Source organism: Eptesicus fuscus, chromosome 7 (genome assembly GCF_027574615.1).
Source record: "Eptesicus fuscus isolate TK198812 chromosome 7, DD_ASM_mEF_20220401, whole genome shotgun sequence".
NCBI lineage: Eukaryota > Metazoa > Chordata > Mammalia > Chiroptera > Vespertilionidae > Eptesicus > Eptesicus fuscus.
Window position 1 is genome coordinate 59,609,704 of NC_072479.1, and position 16,580 is coordinate 59,626,283.

The 16,580-nt window shown below is 44.6% G+C and overlaps 1 protein-coding gene across 5 annotated transcripts in view; it reads left to right on the forward strand.

Moving 5' to 3' along the window:
- Nucleotides 1-1,812: 1,812 nt before the first annotated feature.
- FMNL3 (formin like 3) overlaps nucleotides 1,813-16,580 on the forward strand; it is a 58,509-nt gene continuing 43,741 nt past the window's right edge. For all 5 annotated transcript variants that reach the window (XM_008140650.3, XM_008140651.3, XM_008140649.3 and 2 more), the window contains exon 1: nucleotides 1,813-2,188. In XM_008140650.3, the coding sequence (XP_008138872.1) occupies nucleotides 2,063-2,188 (126 nt within the window). In that variant the 5' untranslated portion in view covers nucleotides 1,813-2,062. The remainder of the gene's footprint in view (nucleotides 2,189-16,580) is intronic.

Genomic DNA, 16,580 nt, shown 5'->3' on the forward strand with positions numbered 1-16,580 from the left:
ATATTATTTTAATAGTCTCCTAACTGGTATCCCTGCCTATGCCTCTATTCAGTTTGTTTTCAATGTAAGAGCCATAATGATTGTTTAAAACATAAGTTAGAGCATGTCACTTCTCTGCTTAAAATCCCTCAATGGCTACCTAACCTACTTAGAGAAAAGCCAAAGTCCTTAAAATATCCTACAATGCCCTGCACTATGTGGCTTCTGGTTACCTTTCTGACTTCATCTGTTTCTACTCTTTTCCTTGCTCATTACACTCCAGCCACACTGGCCTCCTTGCTGTTCCTCTAACACACCAGGCACAGTGTACACTCAGCCATTCCCTCTGTCTGGATCATTCTTCCCCAGGTAGCCACATGGCTTACTCCTTCACTTCAGATTTTTATGCAAATGTTATCTTATTAGTGAGGCTTTCTCTGATTGTCCTATTTAAAATTTCAACCCCTCCCACCTCTAGCCCCTTTCAGTTTTATTTTTATTAACACTGATCACTAACATCTGTATATTTTATTACTTATTTATTGTCCACCTCTCTCCTACCCAGAATGTAAATCCCAAGAGGGCAAGATGTATGCCTGTTTTGTTCACAGATGTATCTTCAATGCCTAGAACAGTATTTGCCATATAATTAGCTTTTCAGTAAGTATTTGTTGAATAAATGAATAAGAAGGCAAGGTGTTAACTTCAGGCAAGGTGTTAACTTCAGGCATGTGACTAGGACTTTGTCTTTACGTCTTATTTTGCTTTCCTCTGCATTGGCTTCATTCTCAGGCACGCTTAAGGTGTGATGGATGATGGCATGATGGCCACCAGCAGCTCCAGATTTACATTCTAACAATTCAGCAACCCCATTGGAAAGAGAGTGCCTCTTTCCTGACTGCTCCAGTGAAAGCCTTAGCAATGAGTCATATTCTGGGTTTGGGTCAAGTGTCAATTCCTAAAACAATCGCCGAAGGTAGAGGAAGAAAATCCCGTGACTGGTCAGGCCTGAGTCATGGGGTCCCCTGGAATCCGGGTGAAGTTCAGTTCTGCGTGGACTGGGAATAGGGAAGAGGTGGGTCCCTAAAAGGAAATGGAGCGCTATCACTTGAGGAAGAGGGATGGAGGCTCGGCTGGCAGGAAAAACAGATGTCCATCACATCATCAGTAATGACCCACCATTAGACCTAGCCCAGAACAGCATTCTTCTCTGGCCCCTCCAGCTTCACATCCAGCCAGATCAACCTCGGAGCTGTGGTAAGGTTCTCTCCTAAATGCCTTTTCACCTGTTTCTGTCCGTCAGCGTCTTCCTCATCCTTCAGTGTCAGGTTCAAAAATGATCTCCTTTATGATGACTCCTGACGTATTTACTCTCTCCCTAGTTATTTCTACTTCTCTTGTAGTTATCTTTTCATACTTTTCCCTGTATTTTACTGATTTGTACACATTGTGAGCTCCTCGTGGAAAAGGGTCCATCTCCCAACTGTCCAAAACGACACCTCACACCCTCCGCAACTGCAGCGATTAGATGCGCACCAGGGCCGCCAGGGCGCGCTAGGCGCCAGGCGCGAGGCCGCCGGGGGGCGGGAGGCGCTGTGATTGGCAGGAGCGGCCGTCAATCAGGCGCAGGCGGGAGCGGGGCGGGAGGAGGGGCCTGCATGAATGGGGCGCGCGGCGAGCGGGCTCCAGTCGGCGCTCGCGGGGGGAAGCCAGAGTCCCGGCAGGGAGTGGGTGGGAGGAAGCGAGGGGGGGGGGGGGAGGGTGAGCGGGGGAGGAAGGGAAAGAGCGCGGGGGGCGGGGAGGGGCAGCGCCGGGTTGGTGCGCCGAGAGAGGCGAGGCGCGGGTGTGAGCTAGAGTCGTGGCCCCCGTGCCGGTAGCTTCTGAGCCGCTGTCCGCTGCGCGGCCTCCGCCCTCGCTGCGGGCGGTCGCCTGCGGACCCCCGAGAAGCCCCCGGAGTCCCCGATCGGGCCGAGGAGTGAGGACGGGGAATCGGCGCTGAGAGAAGAGCCGGACCGAGCGGCCAAGCCCAAGGCCCCCGGGAGTGGAGGTGGGGGGCTGAGGCCCCCAAGGGGGCCCCGCCGCGATGGGCAACCTGGAGAGCGCCGATGGGGGTCCGGGCGAACCGCCCTCTGTCTCGCTGCTGCCGCCGCCCGGCAAGATGCCGATGCCTGAGCCCTGTGAGCTGGAAGAGAGGTTCGCCCTGGTGCTGGTGAGAGCGGAGCCCAGTCCCTTCCCCCTCCTACCGCCCCCCAGGTCGCAGCGCCCGGGGTGGGATTTGGCCGCGGTTCCCCCTCCGGCCCACCCTTTCAGTCAGGGCTTCCGACGGACGCCGTCCTCCAGTGCCTTTCTGGAAACCTCTGAGCAGCCGCCGGCCGGCCGGCCCGACAGCCCCGTCAGCCCCGTGGGGGACGACCGAGGTCTCAACCACTGGACACTTAGGAGGAGGGGTCCCCAGCCCGGGACTCCAGACTTCTCCCCCCGCCCTCCCTTCTGCTGCCCTTCTCACTTCTCCCCACTTCCCCTCGATTCTCCTTCCTAAGCCTCTGGCTGGTGCGGGGAAATTCAATTCAGAAGCTTGGGCCGGGCCACTCTTCAGCCTAAGTCCGGGCTCTCTGACTGGGGAGACTGCCTCTCGTGTTAATATGGAGGCTTTCCAGGGAGTGGGTCCCACTCCCGGCCCGGACCAGATGTTTGGGGGAGGTTACGGGGAATGGGGAGGGGACTGGCAGATCTTGAAGGAGGTGGAATAAAGAGTGATGCCATTCTACTCATTTTCAGAACGGCCTGCAGGCATCCTGCAAAGTTACAGTGGATTTGCCTAAAAGGGCTGAACATGTGGATAAGCCATTTCACTAGTGTATTTTTCCAATTGAAACAATACACAAACCTTCCTGCCTCCCCTCCCCCCTGCTTTTTATGTTAAGCCCTAGTAGGCTGATTTGTGTTCGTTGCCTGTTTCTTTTTAGTCTTCCTGTAAGGTTCCCAAATGATCTGTACAGATGAATTTTTAGAGCTGACTTTGGGATTCTCCTTTGGGATGGGAATTGGACCTTGATTCCGGTGGCTCGGTGGGTAGAGAGGATCGGAGCTGGTATCATTGGGATGGAGCCAGACATACGTTAGAGCTAAAAATGAAGTTTTGGAGAAAGAAAGTGAACTAGGTGATGGAATATTTACTAACAGAGGTAAAATAAATGACTTGGGGAAATAGTTCCCAGTTCCTCAAAGAACTCTCTAAGAGGCAGTGTTAATGCTGCTGTTATTGTTGGTATGACCTGAAGGGCTGACTTTGCCTTTGCCCAGGAGAAGGGATAAGTTGTGGACTTAGCAGCCTTATTGGATTTCATCTGCCTTGGAATAGTGAGATTAGATCTGTTGGCATCAGTGGAGCTGTCTGGAGATCCTGGTCTCTCTGATGGTGCAGGGCCTGACATCAGCCCACTGGCACCACAGAAGATCAGAGAGCATCCATGGGGTCCTAAGGGGAAGCAGTGTTCCTGGCACCTCTCTGCCCACAGCTTTGCAGAGGGCCAAAGGGATCTGGGCCATACATCCTGTGGCCCTCTGCCTTTCCCCATGCCTCCTAAGGGGGTTGGGGTGAGTCAGTGATTACTAATGTGCTGTGGCCATCTCTGGGACTTGGTGCCCTTGAGAACAAGAGCTCAACTGTTGGGAAAAACAGTGGGAGGGAATCTGCACTCCAGTGGGGGTGTGAAAACCCCCAGTGAGCTGGCATGATGTAGCCTCTGAAATAGTAGAGAAAGAGGTGGACTGGGTAGGGGGCTGCCTTAGGTAGGGGCTGCCAGGCCATTGGTTGTGAGAGCTCAGAACCAGAATCAATCTTGTCCTCATCGGAGCTTGATTGATAAATTTGTTTAGTTGGCAAGTTGATGGCTTACTATCCACAAAATGCATGTGATTACTAGCCAGAGCACCCAGAAAACCCAGGTTAATCAGGGGACTGGACCACCCACTTGCAAGCCTTCCTTTTGGTATAAAGTTTTGATTTGTTTCCTTGTGGCTTTTGTTTTGGTCTTGTTCTGTGTGCCTGAGCTGCTGCTGATGGGGGTTGGAACAGGGCAGGCCAGGGCTAGTTAGCTGTCTTAAGAGAGAAGGGGATTTTACCTCACTTTTCCAACACAGGGAAATTGTGCTTTCTTGTGGACTTGAGTTCTCTAGGGGCTGTTAAATATCTCTTTTCCTCTGCTACTGAAACATGCCCTATATTACTATCCTTCAGGAACAATACTAGCTGTTGGCTGTTTGACCCTGGAATCGTCTCAGGTATATTTCTTGAAGTCAGGAGGAACAGAGTGTAGTAGAAAAAAACAGGGCTCTGACTTAGCAATTGTCTTAACCAGTCTGAGCCTTATCTATAAATTTTATAGATTTACTTATCTGTAATTTGGAGCTAATAATACCCATACTGTGGTATTGTGGAAAAAAAAAAAAAAGTGAGCTGTATGTAAGGAGCTTGGCACCCAGTAGATACTCAATATAGATTAGCTGCTTTCTTATTTTTAAACATTTTTAAATATGTTTTTTTTTAAATTGATTTTAGAGAGAGAGGAAGGGAGAGGGAGAGAGAGCGAGAGAGAGAAACAGAGAAACATCGGCTACCTCCTGCCTTCCCTCTACTGGGGATCAAGCCCGAAACTCAGGCATGTGCCCTGACTGGGAATCCAACTGACAGGGCCTTTAGGTGCATGGGATGATGCTCCCCCAACTGAGCCACACTGGCCAGGGCAGCTGCTTTTCTTGCTTGTGTCAGACAATCAAGACAAGGGTCAGACAAGCTGCTCCTTTTTCATCCTTTTCTTTCCAAGATTGTCAGTTTTACTATAATTGATTTCCTTTCAGAAAAAGCCAAATAGTATCTGGGGGATTTGTTGAAAGTGACTTACTGGTGTCCTGGTTAAGCATCTGGATTTTCAAGTCAAAGTGGGCTCAAATACTGGCTCTCTAATCTCTAGTTAGAAAAGTGTTTGACCTCAAGCAAGTTATTTAATCTCTTTGAGTCCCAATTTCCTCTTATAAATAGGGATAATAGTAGTATTTGCCACATGAGATTGTTATGTGGATTTAATGAAACTGGAAGTCAAGTACTTAGCAAAGTCTGCATCTACTACATGCTCAGTAAGTAGTAATTTTAAATATGTAGTTCTCAGCAATGATTTAGATCTGAGACCACTTGTATTCCCAAATTGGGATTTTAAGTTTAGAAATCTGATGAAGCCAATCTCAGGATATGTCTGCTGCTGTTAGATGGAGGGCTTCCCCAGTCCCCATGTATCTATGGAAACCCCCCTGAAAAGCACCCTGGTTGAGGAAGTTGTATCATTGCTGAGTCAAGGCCACAGACTCCCAGCTTTCTGATGCAGACACATGATCTGACCTATAGCCTGTCAGCCGAGGTTGGAGAGCTCGAAGTCTGAGGTCATGAGGTGATTTGTTCAGGACATTGATCCCAAGAGTCCTAACCCAGCCCAGGACTTCCCTACCGACCCCCCCCCCCCACTTCCCCTTCATCCCTGGGTGTAGCTGAGGCCCCTTATTGGTCCCATCTGGCTTCCACCATACCCTGCGTACTGTACAAATAGTATTGTTTTCTAGGTGCCTCGATATGAAAAAGATTGCAAGGCTGCTATTATGCTTTTTCTTTGGGATTCTTTCTTACACCCCCTCCTCTCACCGGCCCCCCCACCCCCAGCCGTCTGAGCAGCAGCTCCCATTCTGTTGAGTATTGAGCAGTCTAGGGATGGGTAGTTATTGGGGCTCCTCTTTATTAATACTGGGATGAGAGCTGATCTCTGGTCTGATAAAGCACCAGTCTGTGTTTTGGTACCAACTAGATTACAGTCCACCCTTGATTACTCAGAAGCTAGCATTCTGGCCAATACCGGCCTTTCCTTAGATAGAAAGGGGAGGTAGAGACTGTAAGGGCATTGAAAGGATAACAGTTTTTCTCTTTGCTGACTGACTTAGACTTGAAACAGAGTCTAAAGATTCTGACGCCAGAAAAAGCCCAGAATATCCCTCAGGAGGAGGTTCTCGGCATCAGGGGTGGGGGTGGGGGGGTCGTGTGACAGGCTGTCCCTGCCGTGGCTCCTCCTCTCACACTTCCCTGGTGATGACTGATGACTTGGGGTTTGCAGTAAGTGTAGCATTGATGTGGAGGCTAAGCTGGTCTGGGTGCTAGTTGTCTAAGAGGCCTTGACAGGGCCTTCTTTGACACAGAAAGGGACTGGGGAAAAATTGGGACTAAATATCAAGTTCCAAATTGCCATGGTGGAAATTTTCCCCCCAGCCCTGGAGATTTTGGTGAATTAGTTCTGGCTGGAATAGAACTTGGGGAGGGGGAGCCCTTGACAGCAGCAGCGGGTGAGAGGAACCCCTCTTGTATAGAGACTTCAGTGAGAAGACCCTAGGCCACGGAGAGGAGCTTGACCTTCCCATGTGACCCTGCCTTAGACTAAGGGAGGTGTGTGTATGTATGTGTGGGGATGGTCTGGTGCAGGGGTCCTCAAACTTTTTAAACAGGGGGCCAGTTCACTGTCCCTCAGACCGTTGGAGGGCCGGACTATAGTTTTTTAAAAAAACTATGAACAAATTCCTATGCACACTGCTAAGTCGGCTGCTAAGCAGGACAGGCAGCGGCGGCGGGCCGGATAAATGTCCTCGGCGGGCCGCATGTGGCCCGCGGGCCGTAGTTTGAGGACCCCTGGTCTGGTGGAATGGACTCCTTGTCATTTGGGAATGTTTCCATTGTTCAGAAGGAGATTCAGATTTGTTTCCTGTTTCTATTAAAGTAATATTCTCAAAAAAAAGTATGGGCAATTAGAAGAAAAGATTGAAGATTTCAGTTGAAGAAAAAAAGATTCATATTTTTTTTTAGTTCCTTTACCAAATGGAGCCAATATGTTTTTTTTTTTTTTCTCTGCATAGGGTTTTATATAATGTGATATATATAAAATGTGATATATATATATATACACACACCCAGTTTGGGGTGTTTTTGTTGTTATTTTATTAGTTTTCCCAGGCTAATCACTGTAAACATTTTAAAATGCTTGTACAGTGGCCCATCAAATGAATGGACCATTGTTTACTTAAGTATCCCCCTATTGTTGGATATTTAGGTTATTTGCTATCGTAAACAAGTTGTGATGAACATCTTGGTGTTCAAAGACTTTTCAGTATTTAGAGCTTTCCTTAGGATAGAAACCCAAAATTGAACATGCCAGGTTGTAGGATATGTTTTTAAGTACCTAAATACATATTTCTAAATGGTTTTCTAAAAAGAGAATAATGCATGTGAGTATCCTCAAAGAGAGGGAGGAGGATTGAGAATAGCTTCTTTTCTCCTGATTATGAAAATAATACACGTTTATTAAGCAAATTTGGAAGTTAAAAATATAAAGAAGTACAAAGTATATAGAAGAGTATAAAGAAGAGAATTAAGCCCTAGCTAGTTTAGCTCAGAGGATAGAGCATCAGGCTGTGGACTGAAGGGTTCTGGGTTTGACTCGGGTCAAGGGCATGTACCTAGGTTGCAGGCTTGATCCCTGGCCCTGGTCAGGGTACATGTGGGAGACAACCAACAGTGTTTCTCTCTCTGTCTCTTCCCTTCCCTTCCACTATCTCTAAAAATAAGTGGAAAAATATCCTCTGGTAAGGATTAACAACAGCAACAAAAATTACCTGTAATCTCACTATCTTCTATTAACATGTTGATGTACTTATATATATTCTAACAATTAGAATCATAATATGCATATTGTTTTATAAACTGACTTTTTATTTTACTGTTTTTAAAAAATATATTTTTATTGATTTTAGAGAAAGGAAAGGATAGGGAGAAAGGGATAGAAACATCATGAGAGAGAATCATTGATCAGCTGCCTCCTATACACACCCTACTGGGGATTGAGCCTACAACCCAGACATGCGCCCTGACCAGGAATTGAATCGTGACCTCCTGGTTCATAGTTTGACACTCAACCACTGAGCTATACCAGCCAGGCTTATTTTACTATTTTAAGCATTTTCTCATTTGTTTAAATATTCTTCAGTATCATAATTTTATGGCTGCATAGTACTCTATAATATCTTATTTTATTACTGCCTTATAGTTTTCCCTCTCTTTTTGCTACTGTTATTAACACTGTGATGAATATCCTGTGCATAAACATTTGTGTGCATCTCTGATTATTTTCTTAGGATAAATTACGAGAAGTCAAGTTATTGGGTCAAAAGCCAACTGGTTTGGCTCAGTGGATGGAGCGTCGGCCTGCGGACTGAAGGGTCCCAGGTTCAATTCCGGTCAGGGGCATGTACCTTGGTTGCGGGCACATCCCTAGTGGGAGGTATGCAGGGGGCAGCTGATCGATGTTTCTCTCTCATCGATGTTTCTGACTCTCTATCTCTCTCCCTTCCTCTCTGTAAAAACCAATAAAAAATGTATTTTTTTTAAAACGCTTTTGAGAAATATGTCTTCTAAAAAAGTTGTTGGCTTTTCCATTCATAGTGTCAGTGTCTTCCTTTCTCTATAAACTAACAATTACTGGATGATTTAATTTTTAAAAATCTTTGCAAATTTCATTAATGAGAAATAATATCTTGTTTTCCTTTGCATTTTTATCAACATTTCATCATAGGTGTTTTGGCCATCTTTTGTTTATGTCCTTTGCTCTCTATTGGGATTTTATTATATATACATACTTCTATGTAATAAATGTATACATTTTCACAAATTTCCATTATAAAATGTTTCTCACATATAATTATTATGTAAGATTAAAAAAATAATAAAATGACCACCAGTGTATTCACTGTGTGTTCTTGAAATTTCTTTTCCTTGCTGTCTTATCTGGGATGAAAAAGCTCTTTTAACTCAGGATTTGTTGGGTCTGTTTCTGTAGGTAGGACAGTCCAGGTGGCAGCCACACCAGTGCTTCATAGCTCTATCTGTGGGGAAACAACTGCCACAGCTGATGAGAACAGGAACTGGTGGTGGTGGAAATAGAGCTAATCTTCACTGAAGTGAAAAAAGAAGCCAAGGTGGAGAGGAAATGAGACCACAGATCCTTCCCTGCCCCTGAGGTTGCCTGGGAAGGCTAGCTGAAGCCAGGGCCCTGTTCTGTGGTCAAGTCCAAAGTATCCTCCCTAGAACTGACTGTCGTGGCCGAGGGGACCGCAGTGCTGCTGCCTGAAGTTCATGTGTTATCTGGTCAGCCAGGCTGGTCACCTCCATTCTAGGGAGGCATTCTACCAAGTCTGAGCTGAACTGAAGCAGTGCCAGGGAAAGGCCGGGGGGTTCATTCCATTTCGGAAATGCACTTTAGAGAAGAGGAAGGACCTTTTTCTTTGAAGATAAGATAGGGTGCTATCTCTACACAGCTTCCCCCCACCCTCGCTTCTCTCTGGATACTTTAGGGATGCCTCTTAGAAAAGCCCCAGATGGGAACTTGGGGATTTTAAGATTGTCATCCATGATGAAGAAAAGTGGATTCCAGAAAAGAGGTGAATTGGGCAGCTAAAATTCCTGAGTTCCCGTTTCTAGTCTCTCTTTTGCCTCCCTCAGCAGAGCTACATCTTGGTATTTTGTTTTCCTTTCACGGGGGAGAATGAGCCCCCAAGAAAGATATGGAACTATTGGGTTGCCTCTCTGTCCTTGAGATACTCTGGTTGTCTTTGCCTCCCACCCTCCATTCTACTTCTCTTTTCATCTTTCAGAATCTGCTTTTCAGATTTTCTTAACCTTTCTGTCTTCCATCACCTCACAACTTTACTAATATGCATATTCTTTTCAGTTTATAAAGTACTTTGAGTTTCTTGAGAGGTGTTCTAAATAATGTTCAGAACTGCAAGGAACTAACAGAATTATTTATGTGACAAATTTTGCCAGAAGATGAACAGTTTAGACTATTGTATACCCATGATGGTTCAGTCCTTGTCCTCATCTCTTCCCCTTGTCCCCTCCCCATCTCTTTTACCACCACTTTAACTTAGCATTATCATCAGGGCTGGAGATGGGTTGGTAGTCTTGCCTCTGGGTGTCTAAAAATATTAACAGGGAAGGCATGTATGTATTCTCTTCCCCTGCTTGCTCATTTCTACTCAGATCTAGACTAGAGAATGTCATAGCCCTCCAATTGCTCATCCCTCTCTAAGTAAGCTGGTATTTGGGTACTTTATCCTGATATCCTGTTTCAAGAATTACCTACAACTTAGAGCAGAGTTACTTTCTGCTAGTTTTTCCCAGCTTCCGTGTAGGGAGCTGGGGAGCCAATCCCTAGATCTTCCCAGTTTCCCATGTAACCTAAAAAAAAAAAAAGAAGAAAAAAAAATCCATTCTTGGTGGAAGTAGTTGGTGTGAGACTCTTGCTGGTTCAGGATGGTTTGAAAGTTTGGAGTCAGAAGACTTGGGTTCTGATCCAGCTTTATAGCCTTCCCCTTCCCCGCTCCCCCCTCTCCCCACTGGGCCAAACCAGAACTTTTCTGAGCCAATTTCATCCTTTATGAAATGAGTGATGATAACACCTACCTTACAGTGTCTGGAGGAAGCTTAAAGTAGAAAAAAAAACATAGTGAAAATACTTTGTAATTTATAAAGGTTATACAAATAAATGTTTGCGCTCTATACAGTACACAGTATAGCACCTCTGTTCCTTTAAGTTAAAGTGGTTCTCAAATGGGGGAGGTATTGTCCCAGCAGGGATTTTTGGGAAACAAGTGAGGATTTGTTTATCACATTGAGGGGAGGGGGGGATATTAACCATCCTAAGGTGTTTGGGTCATCCTCACACAATAAAGAATGATCCTATTGCCCTAGCCTCGCCGGTTTGGCTCAGTGGATAGAGCGTCAGCCTGCGGACTCAAGGATCCCGGGTTCGATTCCAGTCAAGGGCACATGCCTGGGTTGTGGGTTCCATCCCCAGTGTGGGGCATGCAGGAGGCAGCCGATCAATGATTCTCTCTCATCCTTGATGTTTCTATCTCCCTCTCCCTCTCTCTTCCTCTCTGAAATCAATAAAAATATATATTTTTAAAATGAAAAAGAAAAAAGAATGATCCTATCCACAATGCTGATAAGCACCCCTGCTGAGAATCCTCTTCTACTAATCTTTACCTCCGCTGTCCTGTGTTTCAGTTAGAGATGAAGCTACAAGAGCAGTAAAAGTGAAGGCAGAGCCATAGTTGTTGGTGCTTTCTTTGTTTTGCCCATTTCCTATTATTAGAGGCAGATCTCTTTGTATTACCTCTACCTGTAGGTTTAGTGCTTGATTCCCTCTGTTCTGTGGGTTCTACTCTGAAACTTATCACGAAGCAGCTTGGGCCCGGCCTGTGGGTCAGCGTGGTCCAATAATTGAACATAGACCTAGGAACCAGAAGGTCATGGTTCGATTCCCAGTCAGGGCATTTGCCCCGGTTGTGGGCTCGGGCTTGGATCCCCATTGTGGAGCATGCAGGAGGTAGCCAATCAATGATTCTCATTATTGATGTTTCTATCTCTCTCTCCCTCTCCCTTCCTCTCTGAAATCAATAAAAATATATTTAAAAAAAAAAGAAGAAGAAGAAGCAGAAGCTGGTATGAGCCAGTGTGGCTCAGTTAGTTGGAGTGTTGTCCCATGCACTGACGAGTCTCAGATTCAATTTCCAGTCAGGGCACATACCCAGGTTGTATGTTCCATCCCCAGTTGGGGCACGTGTGGGAGGCAACTGATAGATGTTTCTTCTCACATCAATGTTTCTCTCTTCCTCTCCCTTCCTCTTTCTCTAAAGAAAAAGGAAGAGAGAAGCAGCTTGGGGTATACATACTTCACTGCTGACCTTTGTCTACCCTCTGGTTAGTTCGTCAAACCAGGGTAAAAGTTCTAGTTTGGGAATATATTTGAGAGATCTTTCAACAGTGCTTCTGAATCTTTTGGGTAATGGACCTTTTTTTGTTTATTTATTTATATTATATTTTTACTTATTTCAGAGAGGAAGGGAGAGGAAGAGAGAGGTAGAAACGTCAGTAATGAGAATCATTGATCGGCTGCCTCCTGCATGCCCCCTATTGAGGACTGAGCCCGCAACCTGGACATGTGCCCTTGATCAGAATTGAACCCAGGACCCTTCAGTCCACAGGCCGACGCTCTATCCACTGAGCCAAACCGGCTACAGCTAGGGACCCTTTTTAAAATCTGATTAAACCTGTGACCCCTAATTCTCCTCCTCCCCCTCCCATGCCTATGTGCATGAACATGCGTGCACACACACACACACACACACACACACACACACTATTTGGTGGGGGAGGGGTGATAGCCCATTCTTGGATCTGCTAAGGAATCCTCCCTGGCCTTGAGTCTAGAGGAATGGGAAGGTAGTGTTGGGTGAGGAGAAGCCCCTGCGGTACTTGATACAAACAGTACTCTTGGTATTTTGTAAGGAGAAGAGCCCTGGTTATCAGTTCAGATAAAATGCCTGTTGGTGGTTCCAAAAAGAGCTTGTTGAAACTTGGCTGACTCCCATCCAGAGAGAGAGAGTCTGGCCCCTGGACATTTTGATTAAGGAAGCTTTGTGGTAGGGTCTGCCCCTTTGAGCTAGATCCTCAGGAACAGCGATCACCAACCGGTGGTCCGTAAGGTCCAAAAGGTTGGCGACCGCTGCTCAGGAACATCCAGGTAGGGATGACAGGATGAACTTGTACAAGCCAGGGAAACCAGCGGTATTCTTGCACTATGTCCCAAAGGTTAGATTATATCCTGTGTTTGGAGGTATTGCTTGCCTAAAGATGCAATTCCCTCCTGCAGGCCTAAGGTCTCCGGGACTATCCAGACACTTGGCTTCCCAGGCTGTGCATGAGGGGACTGCGAGCATCCAGTCTCCTCTTGCTTTCTACCTTACAAAAGCAAAACGAAAAACAAAACAAAAAAAACCCTGCCCTCTTTTCTACTGCTCAGAATATTTCATACTAAATTTTTTGAAGAAAATTTCAGAGTTTTGAGGGTCCTTACTTATATGAATAAAAGCTTTTTTTCGGGACAATGTGAGAGCATTTTTTTTTTTCTGTGTGGAGTCTTCCATCTCATTCTTTTAGGAATGGCTTAGCTTTTTGTCTCCACCAAATGCCTGGATTTAACTTGTATATATTAAGGAAAGAGAGTTAACATTTGTTGGGTATATGCTGCATGCTTTTACATTTAACTTCACAACAACTTTGTGAGACAGTTACTTCTATTTTACAGGTGATGAAACCAGGGCTCAGAGGGGTTAACTGATTTAGAGAAGGTCTCAGCTACCAATAAATGTCACTTACTTTTAGCAAAATTTTTTGGTAAGATATTTTGTTCATATTAAAAGGACTGCTAGAAATGCAACTTCTAAAAGATGCTTAACCCTTGATTATATATATAGATTTAAAAATGCATAGAAAATTTTCTGGAAGGACACAAATAAAACTGATAACAATAGTTACCTCTAGGCTGCAGGGAGGGAACCATATGGGAGAAACAAGGGTCAAAATTTAGCTTTATCCTGCTTACATTTTTTGCAAGAAGAATGTGCTTATGTGTTAGTTATATAGTTAAAAGTTAAAGAAAAAATTTTTACCTCACTATAAATCAAGGAAGTGAACATTTAAATGATATACTTTTAATACTAATTATCTGGGTGAAATTTTAAAGATTGACAATGTCCGTGGTTGTCATTATGATACATTAATACACTATTAATGGTAGAGTAATTTGGTACAGACATTTTAGAAGGCATTTTATAGGGCTTATCAATTTCAAATATGCATACCCTTTAACTCAGCCACCTCACTTCCAGGAAACTGCCCTATAGAACTGTTTACACATGTGCACGAAGGTGCCTGGAAAGGATCCTCGGAGCTGCATTGTTTAACAGTAAAAAACTGGAAACAACTTGATTGTACATTTCCTGCCCAAATCTATTTCTCTTCCATCTTCTAGTTACTCAAGGAAAATACTGGGAGTTATCTTTAATATTTCCTTCTCCCTTCCTCCTTTCTAATCTATCAGCAAGCCTTGCCACGTTTTTTTCCAAAAGTATATCTCAGATTTACCCACTCTCTCTGTCTCTACTGCTACCTGCCTCAGTCGAAGCCAATATCAGCTCTTCCTTGTATTACATCCAACTACTGGCCTTCAGTTTCCTCTACTGCCCCTTTCCCCATCCTCTTATCCATTCTCCACAAAACAGCCAAATTTTAAAAATTTATTGATTTGAAAGAGAGGGGGAAAGAGAGAGAGAAAGAGAAACATCGATTTGTTGTTCCACTTATTTAAGCATTCATTGGTTGCTTCTTACATGTGCTCTGACCAGGGATCAAACCTGCAACCTTGGTGTATCAGGATGACACTCCAACCAACTGAGCCACTTGGCCAGGGACACAGCCAAGTTTAAACTATAAATCAACTAGCATTATTCCCCTGCTTAATACAAAAAAAAAAAAAAAAAAAAGCAAAGTCCTGGCCTTGGCCCTTAGGGACTGCATAATTTGGCTCCTGCTGACCTCTTTAACCTTACTTGCCTTCCTGTTTACTAAGCTTCACATTAGTCTTCTTTCAGTTCAGGACAAATTCCTTTCTGTCTCAGGTCCTTTGCACAAGATGTTTCCTCTCCTGGAATGCCCTTTCCCTGGCTCTTCAAATGGCTTGATCCAGCTTATGTGTCAGGTCTCAGTTTTTAAAATGCCTTCTCTCAGAGAGACCTTTCTCCCTTATTATTTTCTGTCTTAGTGTCCTATTCATTTTTTTTTTTTATATTTTCCATTTAGAAATTATTTGCTTGATTATTTATTACTAGAGGTCTGGCCTGCGGGATTGGGTCAAAACTGGCTCTCCGACATCCCCAGAGGGGTCCCGGATTGCAAGAGGTTGAAGGCCAGGCTGAGGGACCCCACTGGTGCACTATCGGCCGGTGAGGGGTGCAGGAGGGCTCCAGGGCGTGTCCGGCCCATCTCACTCAGTCCCTATCGCTGGACGCCAGTAGCAAGATAACCTACCAGTCGGATCATCTGCCCCCTGGTCGTTAGTGCACATCATAGCAAGCGGTTGAGCAGCCTTAGCATATCATTAGCATATTATGCTTTGATTGGTTGAACAGACAACTGGATGACTGAACACTTAGCATATTAGGCTTTTATTATACAGGATCTGTCTCTTCAGACTGTTGACTCCATGAAGGTGGAGACTTTATGTATGCTTATCACTATTCAGCCAGGTAGGCACCCAATAAACAATTGTGGCTGATGGGAATCTCCAAGATATGTACGTGTGTGTGTAAATATAATAATCTAAAAAGGCAATTGAAAGAAGACTATATATAATGCTTTATAAAGCCACATGTTTGTCTGTTAATATATAGAAAAAAGGCCCGGAGGAATCACCACAAGTTGTTAACTATGATGACCTAAGGAGGGGGGTGGATACTGTTGGGGCTGAATAGTGACTCATTTTTTTATTCTATAAGCTTTTGAGTTGATTGATTTTTTTTTTTTAATGTACTCATTCCTTCTTTAAGGAAAAAGGAAGAATAAAAATAGGGGAGGAAGACTCAACTTTTATTGCAAAAAAAGAAAACTCCTTTCTCTTATTCTCTGCACTGAGCCAAAAGAAGAGAAGAAAAGGGAGATAGGCCACCAGTGGGGTCAGCAACTGGCCAAGCCCTTTCCCTGCCCTGTGCTGAGCTTGGTGCTAGTTTTCAGAGTAGAAAGAATCCTAAGAGCTGCTCTTCTACCCTGAAGCTATATTTTAAGTTCTTAAAAGTAGGCATGGTCTTGGTCCCCAGACACAGCCAGTCTGGATATTTTTAGCCTCTTTCATTTCCAGGCCAGTGAAAGCTGCACCTTCAGCCTTAGCAGAACTGTAACAGGTGAAGTCAGCAAAGAGAATACACATAAGCTCTGGACTTCACTGCAACTGAGCTTCCTAAAGTCAGATCAGTTCAGCAGCCCTGACACCCATGGAAGCCACATTCTCTAGATTCTTGTCTCCCAGGAATATGGATAGCTCATAATTTTAATAGCTAACATTTATTGAGTGCTAATCTCATGCCAGGCACCATGCAAAGCTCTTTACATACATTATCTCATTTAATCATCACAACTCTATGAAGTAGTTATTATTATCTCCATTTTATAGGTGAGGACACTGAGGTCCACAGAGGTTACATAGCTCATTTAGATCATACAGTTACATGTTGAAGTCTGGATTTGAATCCAACAATCTGACTCCAAAGCTCATATCCTTAACTACAGTTTCCTCCTCTTTCCAGGATCAGCCCTCTTTGCCCTTAGTGCTGCTTTGGAGGTGATTGTGTAGATTATGGCAGAATATAGGAGAAGTTCCAGAACAAGCCTTCCTTTGCTAAGAGATGTGGTGGAAAGGTTTGGGTTTTGGGGTCAGCCATACTTGGATTTGAATCTCAGCTCTCCCACTAGAACACTCATTATTCAACAAGTTTTTGTTGTTTGTTTTTTGTATGTTTTACTTTCTTTGTGCCAGTGATACCACGGGGTATATGGTGGTGAAAAAAAACAAATGATCACCTTTGCCTTCATGGGGAAAGACAATAAACAAATAAATATT